The 17472-nt window shown below is 56.8% G+C and overlaps 3 protein-coding genes across 3 annotated transcripts; all 3 read right to left on the reverse strand.

Annotated features, from left to right (window-relative positions):
• Positions 1–2722: 2722 nt before the first annotated feature.
• LOC123049980 (anthocyanin 5-aromatic acyltransferase-like) lies at positions 2723–4280 on the reverse strand. Its single transcript, XM_044472830.1, has one exon. It carries the CDS (start codon positions 4192–4194, stop codon positions 2839–2841), a length of 1356 nt encoding a protein of 451 aa, XP_044328765.1. The 5' UTR covers positions 4195–4280; the 3' UTR covers positions 2723–2838.
• Positions 4281–8987: 4707 nt separating this feature from the next.
• LOC123054523 (phenolic glucoside malonyltransferase 1) lies at positions 8988–10796 on the reverse strand. The gene has a single exon (XM_044478308.1). The coding sequence runs from the start codon at positions 10496–10498 to the stop codon at positions 9158–9160; it is 1341 nt and encodes a 446-aa protein (XP_044334243.1). The 5' UTR covers positions 10499–10796; the 3' UTR covers positions 8988–9157.
• Positions 10797–12886: 2090 nt separating this feature from the next.
• On the reverse strand, positions 12887–14673 carry LOC123049981 (phenolic glucoside malonyltransferase 1-like). Its single transcript, XM_044472831.1, has one exon. The coding sequence runs from the start codon at positions 14534–14536 to the stop codon at positions 12983–12985; it is 1554 nt and encodes a 517-aa protein (XP_044328766.1). The 5' UTR covers positions 14537–14673; the 3' UTR covers positions 12887–12982.
• Positions 14674–17472: the final 2799 nt, after the last annotated feature.

The raw sequence follows: 17472 nt of genomic DNA on the forward strand, positions 1-17472 counted from the left end.
TTGGGTCTTGTCCATCACATCATTCTCCTAATGATGTGATCCCGTTATCAATGACATCCAATGTCCATAGTCAGGAAACCATGACTATCAGTTGATCAACGAGCTAGTCAACTAGAGGCTTACTAGGGACAGGTTGTGGTCTATGTATTCACACATGTATTACGATTTCCGGACAATACAATTATAGCATGAATAATAGACAATTACCATGAACAAAGAAATATAATAATAACCATTTATTATTGCCTTTAGGGCATATTTCCAACACGGACTCCTACGAAACTCCTTTTTGTTTGGTTCCAGTTGCGGAAAAACAAACGTCAAAACGCGTTGGTAGACCGATACCGGACTGCGTTGGATGAAAAATTGCATCCGAACAGTGCGGTCCGGACGCTTCCATAAGGTTTGAGGGTTCGCTTTAGAGATGCCTTAAGTGTACATACATATTACAATGTAGAATGACTGGCTATACTTAAGTCGCCTATAAAATTATTTTGGATAAGTTAATTTTTTGCGTCACTAGATTAAGATCCAACGACCATTCTTCTTTTTCCTTCGTCCAACTTTTTTTCTTCTCCAAACCGTTCATTTTTTATTTTTGGAAAATTTCAATATATTCATCAACTGTAAAAGGCGGCACAAAGAACACTTGAAGTAACGAAAGTTACATGATCTGTAGACCACTTAACAACTACTACAAGCACTTGAGAGAGCCGATGGCGCGTCACCGTCATCGCCCTCCCTCACCGGGCCATACAAATCTTGTTGTAGTAGATAGTTAAAAAGTCATCGTGCTAAGACCTCACAGGATCAGCGCACCAGAACAACAACCGTCATCAATGAAAAGAAGGGTAGATTGTAAGGAAACTTGTAGACACACGAACGCAGATGAAGGAGTAATAGATCCAAGCAGATCCATCGAAGACAAACATCAACCGAATCCTGTGAGATCCGTCGGGGACACACATCCACATGCCCTCCGGCGACGCTAGACACACCACCGGGACGGGGCTAGGCGCGAGAACCTTATTCCATCTTCAGGGAGCAGTCGACGTCTCGCCTTCCTAACCAAGACACAAACCCTAATAAAGAAAAAACATGGGGGTGGGGCGGGGGCGGCAAGGGCCTGGATCCACCATGTCCTGAAGCCCATGGGAGATGAGGCAGATCCGGAGCGCAAACAGGAGGCAGAGGAGGGCTATCTCCTATGCACCCAAGTCATTACGAAGGGGTGCGGAACCTCTTCAACCATTCCTTCTCACACAAAATCAGTTTACCAAATTGTAAACCCAGTCAACCTACATATAACTATTGTGGAATTTATTTTATATGCAAAGAATGTAAAATTCATTCTAGCATTTCTTGAAACTTTAGAAATGTGATTTTCAAACTATTCAAAATAAAGTGCTTATTGGCAAAGTGACTTTTTGCTCTAGCCAAAGCATAGACCATGCGATGGAAGCAACCACTCTACTCCTTCCCCACGACGCGTTTCGCTGTCAAATCACGTCATCACAGAAACATCACCTATTGACTTTGTAAGCAGCAGCTATTAAAGCATCTATAGTCGGACCTCTCAAACCCGCCTCAGATGTCCAGGCGGGCCGCCCGGTCACTGACCGGTCATATATTTTTGACTCAGACGGACGCCTCAAACGGGCCCTAAACGTCGCTGACTGGCACCCCCATCTCCAACCCTGTGGCGGATATAAGGCGTCCGGGCACACCCGCCACGTCGGACCCGACCCACGCTGGCCCATCCGACCCCACATAAAATTCTCCCCATCCGCTCGCCGGACTAAACCTTAGCCACTTCACTCCCCTCCCCTCCACTTCCCTCCGCCACCCAAACTGGTCTCCGACTCCTTCTGGTCGTCTCCGGCATGGCGGGCAGCGGACCGAGTCCTTCACCTCCAGATCCGTCGACCCCGAACTCATCCCGCGCGGCCCCGAGGAGGAGATGGCCATCCGGCTTGCACTCCTCCACGCCCGGGAGGAAGCCCGTGGACGGCTATGCTCAGACTCCATCCGTCGGGAATCCATTGCGTCAGCCCAAATGGGGCATGGATCCGGCGCTAGGCCGGCCGTAGCTGCCTCGCCGGAGGCCGTGCGGTTCGTCTGGCGTCCGAACGCGCTGGCGGACGCACAACCCCTCCAGTGGTGCGCCGATATTGGGGATGCACCATCGTCCCACGAGGCCATGGCACGGCGTGCATGTTGTGCAAGGCACCGGGCGCGGGAGGTGGCGGACGTCGGCGAGGCGGAGTCGCATTCTCTGGTGCCCCGTATGGCGCATCAGTCTGAGCGCTGTAACCGCGTCGTGGTGGACGTCGGCAGCTCATCCCCGGACGGATCCATCATCGATCTGACATCCACCGGCACCGTTCAAGTTCCGGTCTACGACGAGGAAGAGTAGCGCATGGGAGACGACAGGGCCTTGAGTCCCGTGAGCCAGCTCATGTCATATGCCCTACCCTACCTTCTCGGCGACCGTACCAACACTCTGAGGAGCGCAGACGGCTGCCGGACATGGCCAGCGCGGAGCTGGACGAGCGGGGAGCGGAACCGGACGAGCTTCGCGTAGATTAGGTTTCATGTTGCATGTAATAATATGGATTTTTTAGAGGAAATAATATGGATTTGAAGTTTTTAATTTGTGGTATCTAGATATGGAATGCGTTTTTTGAGAGATGACCGGTCACTGTCCGCGGACGCATGTGCGTAGGCGTTTGAGGGGGTCGGATTTGTCAAGTCCGGCTGTAGATGTTCTTACAAAGCATAACCAAACATCTTATTGAGCAGGCACTTAAAAGAAGGATGCCCTCATTAAACATACTCCTACCACGAAAGCCACGCGATGGCATCGGCAAAGCAGTCGTTGAAACGCTCCATGGCACCCGCCGACAAAGAGATGCCCACCTCCACCCCGCCGCCGCCGCTGCGCGCCTCTGCCACGGACATCGCGCCGGTCCTCGCCACCGATACGACATCCACCTTTGCCGGCCGCCCGAACCCAAAGTCTGTGTCGTACACGCGGAACCTCGGCGACCCTGCGACCGTTAGCGACAAGTCGTCGCCCGCGCTGTACGCCCCACTGATCCAATCCATCCACCGGTCCCAGTATCCGGGACCGCCGCGCACCACTCCGTCAATGGCCGTAGCGATCGCCGCGCACGCGGTGAACAGACCGTCCACGCCAGCGGCAGCGACATCCCTCCTGGGTGCTGACGCGATGCATGGACTGAGGCAGTTGCCGAGGTACTCGTCGGGGACGGGCGGCTCTAGCCTCGTCCGGTGGTCCGCCGGTAAGAGGAAGTAGGCACGGCCGCCGCAAGACGACGCTGCCTTGCCATCGGTGCCTGGTTTAGCTCGGACGTAGCATTGCCAGATGAAGCCGAACGCCGCGATGATCGATGTGGCGCGAGGCGGCGGCACGCCAAGGCGTTCCGCCTTGCCGGCGACCGCTTCTTTGATGCTCTGCAGGTACTCCGTGGACAGCGTGAACGTGGCGAGGAGCTGCTGGACGACGGGCGAATCGGGGGGTTTCCCACCGTCGTCGTCGTTGCTGGACAGCCTGGGCGCTGTGAAAGCGTCGTACAGGTCGTCTCGTGCGCGGATGATTGAGCGGTCGACGAAGGGCGGCTCAGGCGCGCTCGCACCGCTGCAGGCCGCCGCCGCCCAGGCCCAGGTGCGGAGGAAGTGCGTCGAGGACACCCCGTCGTAGGCGGCGTGATGAACGGTCACGCCGATAGCGAGGCCACCGCGCAGCACAGTGGCCTGCACGACGAGCACGGCGCCGCCTTCGGGCAGCGGCGGCACCAGCGGCACGATCTTGGCAACCTCCGTCGGCCCGTCAGTGGCAAGCTCCTCGAAGCCGACATGGTGATTGTCGTACTCGGCGACGGTGAAGGTGACGCCGTCGCCCGGCTGGTAGTGGAGTTCGTAGGGGTTGTGCGTGCCGGGGGTGAGGCGCAGGCGGCCGGCAAGAGGGTAAAATGCGCCGAGTGCATTGGACAAGGAGTCTGTGAGGTTGGAGAGGACGTCGCTGGTGGCGTCGGGGTAGAAGAAGACGCCCTCGACGAGCGGGGCGTGGAGCCACACCGCATCTAGGTAGGTGAGCGGGAGAGAGAGCTCGTGGAGCGCGGCGCCGGCCGGCAAGGCCGCAACGTGGGAGGCGCGCAGGACGCGAGCCATAGCAGGTCTACGAGGAGTCCGATCCTGGAGGTTGGAGTACTTGCTATGCTACACGATCTCTCATAATCCATTCAATGCGAAGGTACAGCATGAGTGGCCGGCATCGATGGGGATTGATGCCGGTGTGGGGTCCAGGCGCGGGGCCTGGCGATCTTCAATTACTACCGGCCATCCAAGGCCGACTCCAACCTCGTCTTCGACAATGAACACGCAAGCGGATAAAGTCCAGAACAAACTTTGAAATTGTAGTTGAAGATAAAATTGAACCTTGAATTGCTAATTTTTGAAATCAGCACACCGAACCCCATGATCCGGATCTATTTTAAATCTTGAAAGTTTTCCTAAACAGCGTCTGTTGACATGGCAGGTCAAACCTGAGATTGTCGGTTGCGGTTGAGGTAGATATTTTTTTCCATGCAAATTGCCCTTGTTTCACACCCACGGAGGTGTGATGGGTTGGCCCACTGAGTGGCGTTGTATCACCAGTTAAAAATGTAACAAAAAGAAAAGAGCACCTTGAGTGTCGGTGCTAAACCCGGCGGATCTCGGGTAGGGGATCCCGAGTTGTGAGAGCATCTCCAGCCGTTGGCCCCCCAGGCGGCGATTTTATGCGCCCCCTGGGGGCGAGCCGGCGCTAAATCGGCGTGGGGGCGCTCGCCCCAGGGTCGCCCCCAGACGCGGGTTTTTTATTTTGAAAAAACCAAATTCGGCTTAGTTCGGCTAAATTCGGCAAACTTGGCATTAATATTGGACATGTTCGGCGCTACATAAGTTATTTTAAAAAAACAACTACGGGACGAAGAAGTCGCTGAGCGCGGCGAAGTCGCCGACGTCCTCGTCGGCGGCGGCGGCATTCTCCTTCTTGATGGCGCGGACGCCGCTGCTGGACCCCTGCCCGGAGTCTCCATGGCGGACCGGTGGCGGCGGCGCGTCGTCGTCTTTGTCGTCGAGGACGACGACGCCTCCCTCGTCCCGGCCACGGCGCCGAGCTTCGAAGCGCTCGAAGGCGAGGCGCTGGCGCTGCAGCTCCGTGCGTGCCTAGTCATCATGCACCCATTTTCGCCAGCGCTTCGGCGGGCATGCTGAACCCCTTCATCCCGCGGATGACGCACAGGGCTCTTCCCACGGCGGTGCCCAGGGTCACCAGCGTGGTGACGCTGCTCGGCGCGCACACCATGGGAAAAGCGCGCAGTGGTCGCCGGCGTGGGCGTCTTGAAGGTCGCTGCGCCGCCCAGAGGTGGCACAACGACATCCCTGGAGGGCCCCGCGCCGCCTGCAGGGGGCCCAGCTCCGTCTTTGGATCTGGCGACGTGCGGTCAGTCAACTGGGGCGCGAACGACGCCGCTCGCCAGGCTCTGACTGCTAGGGCGATGCTGGTGCTCGCGGACCGCGGCCCGGGTCCTGTCCGCGACCGGTCCACTGCTCGTGCGCACCGGCACGGGCCGTTCGGCTCACAACGAGCCGATCGCCGTGGTCGTCTTCTTCTTGGGAGCCATGGCGACGAAGAACCGCTAGGCTAACTACTAGACCAGATTCTCACAATTGCGCCCCCTACCTGGCGCGCCAAAGATGTCGGTGGGGAACGACACCTATGGGATCACAAGAATCCCTACTACGGTTGCTGGGGCGCAGGGTTGCAAGAAGAGCAGGATCAGTAGCCAGCACAAGAATCGTTTACCCAGGTTTGGGCCGCGAGGATGCGTAAAACCCTAGTCCTGCTTTGATGGGTGTATTTCAGAGAGTTCTTGAGCTCTCGAACTAGCTGTGATGAGTGCGTGGTCCGAAAGAGCCGAATCCTTCTTCAGTATGCCATGGGCCTCCTCTTATAGTCGGAAGGGGCTGCCACAGTGGCACACAGGAGGTGGAAAGGCATACAGTGCACTGAGCTTATCGCTCGTATTACAGGACAAGACGCATTTAATGCGTAGCTTAGGTGTCCCCTTGCTTTATTGGGGACGGGGGCGAGGCCTGTCCCGTCCGTCGCCGCTCCTCCTCGCTTTGACACGCGCCCTGGCCAGTGAGGCGCGTGGTGCCATGTAGGCAGGCAGGCAGCTGAGGTGGCGCAGTGGCGGAGCCTTCACGAAGATCTGCATGCCGCCACGCAGGCGCTCAATGAGTTGGCCTGGGAGCTGCATGTTGCCACGCAGGTGCCCGCCCAGCTGATTGGGCTGGCAGCTGCATGTGAACGGTGGTGGAAGCTTGGTTGGCGTGGGCCTGGCGGTGGCCCTGCTGGCGTCCTTGGCGAGGACCTTGCCGGGTGGCCCGGCAAGGGTCTTGCCGTGGCGCGCTGTCGTCCCGGCAAGGTGGCCTTACTCGGCAAGGATCTTGCGAGGATCGTCGTCTTCTAATCCTTATCTGATCTTGAATATGTCTTCACAAAGATCTGCATGCCACCACAGAGGTGCCTTCCCGAGCCCTGGCCCCACGTGGATGATGGCGTTGGGGACCGTGGGCTCAAGGGTGGATCGCTCTGTTGGTGTGGGGCCAGCTGCCCCGGCAAGGGTCTTGCCGGGGGAGCCTGTTTCGTCCCTCTGCTCTTTGTGGTCTTGGCCTTGCCGTTGCTCTTATTATCTTGGGCTTGGATCTTACCCTGGCTTACCTCCCCTGTTCTGCTCGGCGTGACCGTAGACGCGGCTCCGACCGCCCGTGCACAGGTATAGGGGTACAAAAACGCACCCCTCTTTTTGTACACCGACAAAAACCCACAAATCACTATATTTATAGAGCATTGCAAGAGCTAATCTAGCAATGAGAGATGAAAGGACAAAGTTGCTAACCTTTGCGATCACTTGGATGGATGGGGTGCCTTCAAATCTTCACAAATTTTGGCAAAAATGAAGTGTGAGCTCGAGAGGAAGAGGAAGAAAATAGAGGAGAGGGAAAAAACAGAGCGCTTCGGCTCGGGCTGGACGAAGCACTATATATAGTGTGACCTTTAGTACCGGTTGGTTATATGAACCGGGACTAAAGGTTCGTCTCTAGTCCCGGTTCGTGGCATGAACTGGTACTAAAGGTTCTGGCCGGACCCCAGCCTGACAGAAGCCTGCCACCACCTCATTACTACCGGTTCGTGGCACGAACCGGTCTAAAGGTTCACCACAAACCGGTAGTAATGAGGGCCGCCCGCCTAGCCGTTGGAACCGGCACTAATGGTCACATTGGTGCCGGTTCAGTTACAAACCGGGACTAATGTGATTCACATTAAGCCCTTTTCTACTAGTGTCTTTTCCTCTTCTCTCCGACAGGGTTGCGTATTGTCTTGACAATAGTGGTCCACTGAGGATAGATACCGTCACCCAGGTAGTATCCTTTGTCGTAGTTGTGGCCGTTGACAGTAAAGTTCACCGGTGGACTGTTGCCTTCGGCAAGCCTAGCAAACACCGGCGAGCGCTGAAGCACGTTGGTATCATTGTGTAATCCGGCCATGCCAAAGAAAGAGTGCCAGATCCAGAGATCTTGAGACGCCACGGCCTCTAGTATGACAGTGCAAGCCCTAACATGGCCCTTATACTGCCCTTGCCAAGCAGAAGGGCAGTTCTTCCACTCCTAGTGCATGCAGTCTATGCTGCCAAACATCCCTGGAAAGCCCCTGCTGGCATTCATCGCCAACAAACGGGCTGTATCTTCAGCAGTCGTCGGCTCTCTCAAGTACTCAGGGCCAAACACAACAATAACACCCTTGCAGAACTTATACAGGGACTCTAGGCATGTAGACTCGCTCATACAGACGTACTCGTCAATGAGATCATCGGGCACTCCGTATGCAAGCATTCGGATGGCGGCAGTGCATTTCTGATAAGAGGAGAAACCAATCTTGCAAACGGCATCCTCTTTGCACTCCAAATAGTCATCATAGCCGACCACCCCTCTCTAATACGGTTGAAAAGATGCCTACTCATACGGAAACGGCGGCGGAATTTTTGATGTTTGAACAACGAGTTTGTTGTATCAAAGTAGTCCTTCCAAAGAAGGAAATGCTCGCTCTCTCGGTTGCGATTCAACGCCGGAAGGTGGCCTAGAATGGAGCCACGGAACAACGGTCGCTGGCTGTTGAGGTGGTGATGGACCAACACAGCAGCCAATATCTCCTCGTAATCGGACGATGAATCGTCGGAGTCGCAAAGAAAATTGTGAAAAAAGAACTCGTCGGCGGAGTCCATTTTGTACCTTGGCAAACTGTCGAACAGCTTGCGGGCGTCGACGAAGGAGACGGCCGGCGAAGGGAGTCGCGGCGCACACGGACCAGCTAGCTGCCCTGCCGGCGTCTGACGAGTGGGCCGGCGTCCAACGAGCGTGCCAGTGAGGATCTGGCCGGGGCGGCGAGGCGACTTCTTGGTCGTGGGGCGGCTGTGTGGTGGGGGCGCGGGGGTGGGAAGCAGTCGGCTCCCTGGCGGCAAGACGGCGGTGGCGGGCGACGTGGGAGTGGGCGGCGTTGCTTGGCGGGTTTGGAGTCGCCGGCAAAAATGGGCGGCGGCAGCGGCGATGAAGGAGGCGGGCGACGGTTGCTGTTGGATGGGGGAGGCCAATGTGTCACCGACCAGCGGACCCGGGGAGAGGAGAAGGCGAGCGTGCGCGCGTCCGTCGCGTGTCCGCGCAGACGCAAATCCGGCTCAAAAATGGGCCGGGAATGGGTCGCCCGTGGACGAAAAGCGGACGCGCGCCCATTTAGGTCTGTGCGTTGGGCCGCCTTTTGTGTCCGCGCCGACTCAAACGGACGGCGACGGACGAAATGAGTCGCTCCATTGGAGTTGCTCTTATCGGCAAAGTGACTTTTTGCTCTAGACACAGCATAGAGCATGCGATGCAAGCAAACACTCTGCTCCTTCCCCATGACGCATTTCGCTATCAAATCCCGGCATCACAGAAGCATCACTTTGTAAGCAGCAGTTATTACAGAACATAACCAAACAGCTGACTCCACGCGCACTTAAAGAAAAAGGACAAGGTACGGTTATACCTACGACTAAAGGCACGCGATGGCATCGGCAAAGCACTCGCTGAAACGCTCCATGCCGCCAGCCGGTAAAGAGATCCCCACCTCCACCCCGCTGCCGCCGCCGCCGCGCGCCTCCGCCACGGATATCGAGCCGGTCCTCGCCGCCGACACGACATCCACCTTTGCCGGCCGACCGAACCCAAAGTCCGTGTCGTACACGCGGAACCTCGGCGACCCTGCAACTGTCTGCGGCAAGCCGCCCGCGCTGTACGCTTCGATGATGCGCTCCATCCACCCGTCCCAGTAGGCGGCTCCATCGCGCACCACTCCGTCGATGGCCGTGGCGATCGCCGCGCACGCGGTGAACAGCCCGTCTGCGCCGGCGGCAGCGACATCCCTCCTGGGCGCTGACGCGATGCACGGCCCGAGGCAGTTCCCGAGGTACTCGTCGGGGACGGGCGGCTCCAGCCGCGTCCGGTGGTCCGCGGGCAAGAGGAAGTAGGCACGGCCGCCGCAGGACGACGCTGCCTTGCCATCGGTTCCTGGTTTAGCTCGGACGTAGCATTGCCAGATGAAGCCGAACGCCGCGATGATCGATGTGGCGCGAGGCGGCGGCACGCCACGGCATCCCGCCTCGCCGGCGACCGCGGCTTTGATGCTCTGCAGGTGCTCCTTGGACAGCGTGAACGCGGCGAGGAGCTGCTGGACGACGGGCAAATCTGGGGGTTTCCCACCGTCGTCGTTGCTGGACAGCCTGGGCGCTGTGAAAGCGTCGTACAGGTCGTCTCGTGGGCGGATGATGGAGCGGTCGACGAAGGGCGGCTCAGGCGCGCTCGCACCGCTGCAGGCCGCCGCCGCCCAGGCCCAGGTGCGGAGGAAGTGCGTCGAGGACACCCCGTCGCAGGCGGCGTGGTGAACGGTCACGCCGATAGCGAGGCCGCCGCGCAGCACGGTGGCCTGCACGGCGAGCACGGCGCCGCCTTCGGGCAGCGGCGGCACCAGCGGCACGATCTTGGCGACCTCCGTCGGGTCGTCCGTGGCAAGCTCGCCGAAGCCGACGTGGTGGTGCTCGGCGACGGTGAAGGTGACGCCGTCGCCCGGCTGGTAGTGGAGCTCGTAGCGGTTGTGCGCACCGGGGGTGAGGCGGAGGCGGCCGGCAAGAGGGTAGAATGCGGCGAGTGCATTGGACAGGGAGTCCGTGAGGTTGGAGAGGACGTCGCTGGTGGCGTCGGGGTAGAAGAAGACGCGCTCGACGGGCGTGGCGTGGAGCCACAGCGCATCCAGGTAGGTGAGCGGGAGAGAGCGCTCGTGGAGCGCGGCGCCGGCCGGCGAGGGCGCGACGAGGGAGGTGCGCAGGACGCGAGCCATACCAGGTCTGCGAGGAGTCCAATCCTGGAGATTGGAGTACCTGCTTTGGTACACGATCTCTCTTAATCCATTCAATGCGAAGGTACAGCATGAGTGGCCGGCATCGATGGGGATTGATGCCGGTGTGGGGTCCAGGCGCGGGGCCCGGCGATCTTCAATTACTACCGGCCATCCAAGGCCGACTCCAACGTCGTCTTCGACACCGAACACGCAAGCGGATAAAGTCCAGAACAAACTTTGAAATTCTAGTTGAAGATAAAATTGAACCCTGAATTGCTAATTTTCAAGATCAGCACACCGAACTGCATGATCCCGATCTATTTAAAATCTTGAAAGTGTTCCTAAACAGAGACTGTTGATGTGGCAGGTCAAACCTGAGATTGTGGATTGCGGCCAGGTAGATATTCTTTTCCATGCAAATTGCCCTTGTTTCACACGCACGGAGCTGTGATGGGCTGACCCACTGAGGGACGTTGTATCACCAGTTCACAACAATTAAAAATGTAACAAAAAGAAAAGAGCACCTCGAGTGTCGGTGCTAAACATGGCGGATTTCGGGTAGGGGATCTCGAGTTGTGAGTATTAATTTCCCAATGGCTAAATATTTCAGGAATAGTTCCCTTGATAAGAAAGGTATGCACTGGCTTTCTTGGAAAAAAATGTCCACTCCAAAATGTCAAGGTGGGATGGGTTTTCGGGACATGCATCAATTTAACCTAGCATTACTTGGAAAACAAGGGTGGCGTCTGATGATGAAGCCAGATTCCTTGTGTGCTCGAGTGTTAAAAGGTCAATATTTTCCAGATTGTAATTTTATGCAAGTAACCAGGTCAGCTTCGGCCACTTGGCGAGCAATCATAGCGGGCAGGGAGGCCTTACGTCTGGGATTGATTAAGAGAGTTGGTGATGGCAGCACCATTCCAGTTTGGACCGAGGAGTGGATCCCTAGAACCATCTCATTGATGCCCGTAATGAGACCGGCCAACGCCTCGGTGGAGATAGTTTCTGAACTTATCGATTCAGATAATTGACGTGGCGTCAACAGGTGTTTCGCAACAATTTCATTGCCCCGGATGCGGAGGCAATCCTTAACATACCGCTCCGTTTCGGAGGCGGTGATGATTTTTATGCGTGGGCTTTTGACAGAACGGGTAACTATAATGTTAAGACGGTGTACCGTGCTCTTGTGACTCAGGCCGAGCGTCTTGCTCTAGAGGAAGGGACGGCTACTGAGACTTCAGTGGATGATCAACAGTTATGAAAGACCTTGTGGAAGTTAAAAGTCGTACCAAAAGTTCGTGTTTTTTGATGGCGTGTTCTTCGAGAGATTCTTCCTGATGAGGCACACTAAAGAGAAGGCACATTGCAGAAATTGGTCGTTGCAAAATCTGCTTGGCCATGGATGAAGATTTACAACATGCACTCATGTATTATTCCCATGCAAAGCGCTACTGGGAGGAGGCCTTTGCGATGTTTGAGGTACGTCTACCAAGATTACATCCGGATTCTTGGGCGTGGGACATCTTGTGTGATGATCGATTCAGAGACAAGGATCGGGCTATTATCATTACAATCATGTGGTCGATCTGGCATTCTAGGAACCGATTAAAGCATGAAGAAGGAGGTGTGGACCCTGCCTCATGCATGAAATGGACAAAAGAAGCTTTGGCGATTCTGGACTTGCCTAGAACTATGGCAAAGGTGTTGCCAGGATATGGGTGGAAGCCACCTGAACCGGGAGTTATTAAAATCAATACTGATGGCGCTCTAAACTCTGATGGAAATTGCAGTGGCACTGGTGGTGTGGCTAGGTCCTCCACCGGACTCCTTGGAGCTTGGTGTAAACCACATATGGGTATTACAGACCCACTGATAGCTGAAGCGATGTCAATGCGGGAGGGTGCGCGTTTTGCTTATATTCGCAGCTACTCGCAAGTGATCATAGAAGTTGATTGCCTGGAGATGGTAAATCTCTAGAACACTCGCCACAATTCTCGTTCGGTTGCGGCTCCTATTTTGTTAGAAATTAGAGAGCTAGTTAGAGATTTTCAGTTTTTTAATATTGTTCATGTAAACCGAGCAGCTAACGTTCCGGCGCATCTCTGTGATAAGAATACTTGCACACTAAGTGTGACGGACTGCTGGCTCGATGAGACTCCTAGTTTCTTAGTCACCAGCCTTATGGCTGATTGTCATAGGATGACCATTTTATGAATAAAGCTCTCTGAATTGCCCGCGAAAAAAAGTTTCTGGATTGAAGTGGACGTCGCCAGCGAGTACCAGGACTATAGATGCAATTATCTCATAGACCATGCGATGGAAGCGACCACTTTCCTCCTTCCCCCTGACGCGTTTTGCTGTCAAATCACGCCATCACAGAAACATCACTTATTCACTTTGTAAGCAGCAGTTATTATACAGAACATAACCAAACATATTATTGCAAAAGCGCTTAAAAGGACAATGCCGTTATTATAAATGCTCCTACGACGAAAGGCACGCGACGGCATCGGCAAAGCACTCGTTGAAACGCTCCATGGCACCCGCCGGCAAAGAGATGCCCACCTCCACCCCGCCACCGCCGCTGCGCGCCTCTGCCACGGACATCGCGCCGGTCCTCGCCACAGACACGACATCCACCTTTGCCGGCCGCCCGAACCCAAAGTCCGTGTCGTACACGCGGAACCTCGGCGACCCGGCGACCGTTAGCGGCAAGTCGCCTGCGCTGTACGCTTCGATGATGCGCTCCATCCACCCGTCCCAGTAGGCGGCTCCACCGCGCACCACTCCGTCGATGGCCGTGGCGATCGCCGCGCACGCGGTGAACAGACCGTCCGCGCCGGCGGCAGCGACATCCTTCCTGGGAGCTGACGCGATGCAAGGACCGAGGCAGTTCCCCAGGTACTCGTCGGGGACGGGCGGCTCCAGCCTCGTCCGGTGGTCCGCGGGTAAGAGGAAGTAGGCACGGCCGCCGCAGGGCGACGCTGCCTTGCCATCGGTGCCTGCTTTAGCTCGGATGTAGCATTGCCAGATGAAGCCGAACGCCGCGATGATCGATGTGGCGCGAGGCGGCGGCCCGCCACGACGTTCCGCCTCGCCGGCGACCGCTTCTTTGATGCTCTGCAGGTGCTCCTTGGACAGCGTGAACGTGGCGAGGAGCTGCTGGACGACGGGCGAATTGGGGGGTTTCCCATTCCCACCGTCGTCGTCGTTGCTGGACAGCCTGGGCGCTGTGAAAGCGTCGTACAGGTCGTCTCGTGCGCGGATGATGGAGCGGTCGACGAAGGGCGGCTCAGGCGCGCTCGCACCGCTGCAGGGCGCCGCCGCCCAGGCCCAGGTGCGGAGGAAGTGCGTCGAGGACACCCCGTCGCAGGCGGCGTGGTGAATGGTCACGCCGATAGCGAGGCCGGCGCGCAGCACGGTGGCCTGCACGGCGAGCACCGCGCCGCCTTCGGGCAGCGGCGGCACAAGCGGCACGATCTTGGCAACCTCCGTAGGGTCGTCAGTCGCAAGCTCGTCGAAGCCGACGTGGTGGTACTCGGCGACGGTGAAGGTGACGCCGTCGCCCGGCTGGCAGTGGAGCTCGTAGCGGTTGTGCGCGCCGGGGGTGAGGCGGAGTCGGCCGGCAAGAGGGTAAAATGCGGCGAGCGCATTGGACAGGGAGTCGGTGAGGTTGGAGAGGACGTCGCTGGTGGCGTCGGGGTAGAAGAAGACGCGCTCGACGGGCGTGGCGTGGAGCCACAGCGCATCTAGGTAGGTGAGCGGGAGAGAGCGCTCGTGGAGCGCGGCGCCGGCCGGCGAGGGCGCGACGAGGGAGGTGCGCAGGACGCGAGCCATCGGTGGAGCACTAGCAGCTCTGCGAGGAGTCTGATGCTGGAGACTGGAGTACTGCCTACTCGGTGCACGATCTCTCGTAATCCATTCAATGCGAAGGTACAGCCACCCCACCGACCTGGCCAGCATGAGTGGCCGGCATCTATGGTGGCTGATGCGGGTGTGGCTCCTGGCGCGGGGCCTGGCAATCTTACTACCGGCCATCCAATCTAAGGCCGGGTCCAACCTCGTCTTGGACACCGAACACGCTGGGTCTCACCACTCACATGCCCCCGTCCTTCGTGGGCGCCCAAGAGCCACGGCGCGGGTTATGGAAGATTTTGTTTATCCACCCGCTCCCGCTCCCTCCCGCTAGGGTTTCCCCCGCCGCCGCCGTCCTAGCCTCCTCCCGCCGCCACCGGCCCCGTTCGCTCGCTCGCCCGCCCCCCCTCTCCCCCCGCAGGCGGCGGGCGAACCCCCCACTCCTCCCCTCTCCTCCGCCCCTCCTCCCCGTCCTCCCCCTCCCCCCTCCCGCCGCCGGCTTGGTCCGTCGAGCCCTGCCGGCGCGGCGCTGGCGGCGGCGGGCCGTTTCTTCCCCCGCGCGCGTTGGGGGCGCGGGGGCCCCCTGACCGCGGTGGTGCTGCTCGGCCGGCAGCGGTGGCACGACGACGCGGCCATTGGTCGCGGGTGGCGCGGTGGTGCTGGCGGCTGGTGGCGCCCGCTCGGCCCAGATCTGGGCCCGTTAGGGCCCACGGGCCCAGATCTGGACTGACGCGGGCCGGCGGCTCGGCGCGGCGGCGTTGCTCCCTGGTGGTGGCGAGGTGTCGGCGGTCTAAGGGCGGTGCTGGCTTCGTTGGCCGGCGTGCTGCAGCGTGGGGATAGGGACTGTCCGGACCCATGTGGGTCCGGCCGGGCCGTCGTGGCCTGGCAAGTCCCTGTCGCCGCGTCCGGTCGGCTCCGCGCGAGCGATGGAGGTTGTCCCCTCCCGCCGGTTGAGTTGCGGTTGCCCTCGTGACCGTTCTCTCCTTTCCCTCCCCCCAGGTCTTGTGTTGGCGGCCCCAGTGAGACGGCGATGTTGGTTCGGTGATCGTGGTGGCACATGCTGGTGGGCGGCAGATTGGGTGGTGCATTACGGAGTGTCCGGGGTGGTGGTGGTTGTTTGGGTTGGAAGAAATCCCTGGCGGCTTGTCCGGCTCCAACGCGGTGACGCCTGCGGGCGCCGCCAGACCTTCCTGTAGGGCGTCGGGTATCCCCCTTCCACGCTGCCCTCCGCGTACCGGGGGAAACCCTAGGATCCGTTCGGGCAACAGCGGCGGCTCCGTCGCATTCCTTCTTGAAGGTGTTGCTTGGTACGCGACGCTCCGGCATGCTAGGAATGTGGTGGTACTTCTCCGGAGGTGCAGCGGTTGCCTGTCTTTGTCGCTTAGTTGATCTGCCGATGTCGGCACTTGTTTCTCTTTTCTTTCTCTTGTTTTTCCTTTTGAGCTTGGTTGTGCTGCAGCCCAGCGAGTTGGATGTATCGGTTGGATGCTTTATAATGAGGTGCCTAAACATGTCCGGCGCGGTTACTTTAGTGCCTAAACTTGTAAAATGTCAAAAACTGGTGCCACAACTTGTCCATTTGGTTCATATACGGTGCCTTGCTCGTACGCCGCCGTATTTGCTTGTCACGTGGCCTGACAGCTGGCGTGTGGCCCACGGGTCAGTGGGTGGGAGTGTAGGAAGAGTTGAGTCGGACGAGACCAGCGGTTATTTTCCAGAAAACCCCCGGAGCTTTTATTAATTATCGCAAAAAAGTCCTTGATCTGTATAACCGTCCATACCCAAACCACCGGCCCTCGATTCAGAAAACACGAAACCAAATCCCTAACCCTATGTAGGCGGCGGCAGGGAGGATGTAGTTGATTTGTCGCCGGTGGCGGCGGATGTAGTTGATTTGTCGCCGGCGGCGACGACAGATGTAGTTGATTTGTCGCCGCCGGCGAGCTGTTGACCGAGAGTAGGCGGCGAGGCCATCGGTGTTATTTCTCTGCTCTCCCTTGTCCTCTGATGCTCAGTGAGATGGCCGGCGCTGGTGGTCAGAACCACATCAAGGAGGAGTGGAAGCAAAGTAGCGGTCAGGTGATGATCCCCATTCTTTCTGCTCGCCATGTTCCCCCTGCTCCCCTGCTCGCCGTGTTGCAAATGAAGGCATGGACTATGGCAGAAGGTTGTTGGGTTGCCAATATGAGGTACATTTCAGAGGCTTGTATGATTTGGCTTCGAGCAAATGTAAGGTTCCTGTCTTTCACACTGAGTACTTTTTTACATCTTCAGGATTTCAGGGCTTGCGAATATGTGAAGTGGATAGATCCAAGATGGGATGGCCGGGCAAAGACAATCATTTGTGATCTGGCTATGAAGAACAAACTGTTGCAGGAAGAACTTGAGAAGAAGGAGGCTGAGAAGCATTGTGATAGGGAGAAGAAGGTCATTGCTAGGATTAATAAGGAGCAAATGATGTGCATACATAGGATTTTGGTACTTGCCATTAGTATGTGTGTTGGCTTGTGTGTCATTCTGTTACCAGTAGCAGGGAAGAATTAGAAAGAGATTGAGTAAAGAGATGAGTTTGGTAAGAGGAAATGAAATTGTATTTTGAACATGATCTATGTTTAAATGGCAAAGTATGTGACTACCCTGTTATTTGAAATGTGGCTTATGAGAATTGAATTTTCAGTTGCATATTACTCTGAAATATAAAACCTTGCTGACCCAGAACGACTCGCCGGCTCGTTTGACTCGAAAACCTTGCTGACAACATGATAGATTTCACACAGATTTCAAACAAATATAAAATACACAGAGATTGCATATTACTCTGTAATGCACTTGTACTCTGTAATGCGCTTGTAGATTGCGTACATATTCACATATAAATAAGACCTTGGCAAGAGCATTCTTAATGTTCAGAGATGAACAGAGAATTTCATAGTGATAGCATATACAACAGCATTTGGAATATAGCTTCACAGTGATAACATAAACAACAGCGTTTTAAATAGAACTTCACAGTGAGAAGAGGATTTCCAGTGATAACATGGATAGTAGTATTTCAAACAGAACTTGACCAAATCCAGTACATCTGAAACGAGGGCAAAACATAAAGGGTTTGTTTGGTA

The sequence above is a fragment of the Triticum aestivum genome, chromosome 2D (assembly GCF_018294505.1).
Source record: "Triticum aestivum cultivar Chinese Spring chromosome 2D, IWGSC CS RefSeq v2.1, whole genome shotgun sequence".
Lineage (NCBI taxonomy): Eukaryota > Viridiplantae > Streptophyta > Magnoliopsida > Poales > Poaceae > Triticum > Triticum aestivum.

Excerpts from the sequence above, each read along its gene's own strand:
- LOC123049980 (XM_044472830.1), bottom strand. The coding sequence starts at position 4,194 with ATGGCTCGCGTCCTGCGCGCCTCCCACGTTGCGGCCTTGCCGGCCGGC.
- LOC123054523 (XM_044478308.1), bottom strand. The coding sequence starts at position 10,498 with ATGGCTCGCGTCCTGCGCACCTCCCTCGTCGCGCCCTCGCCGGCCGGC.
- LOC123049981 (XM_044472831.1), bottom strand. The coding sequence starts at position 14,536 with ATGGCCGGTAGTAAGATTGCCAGGCCCCGCGCCAGGAGCCACACCCGC.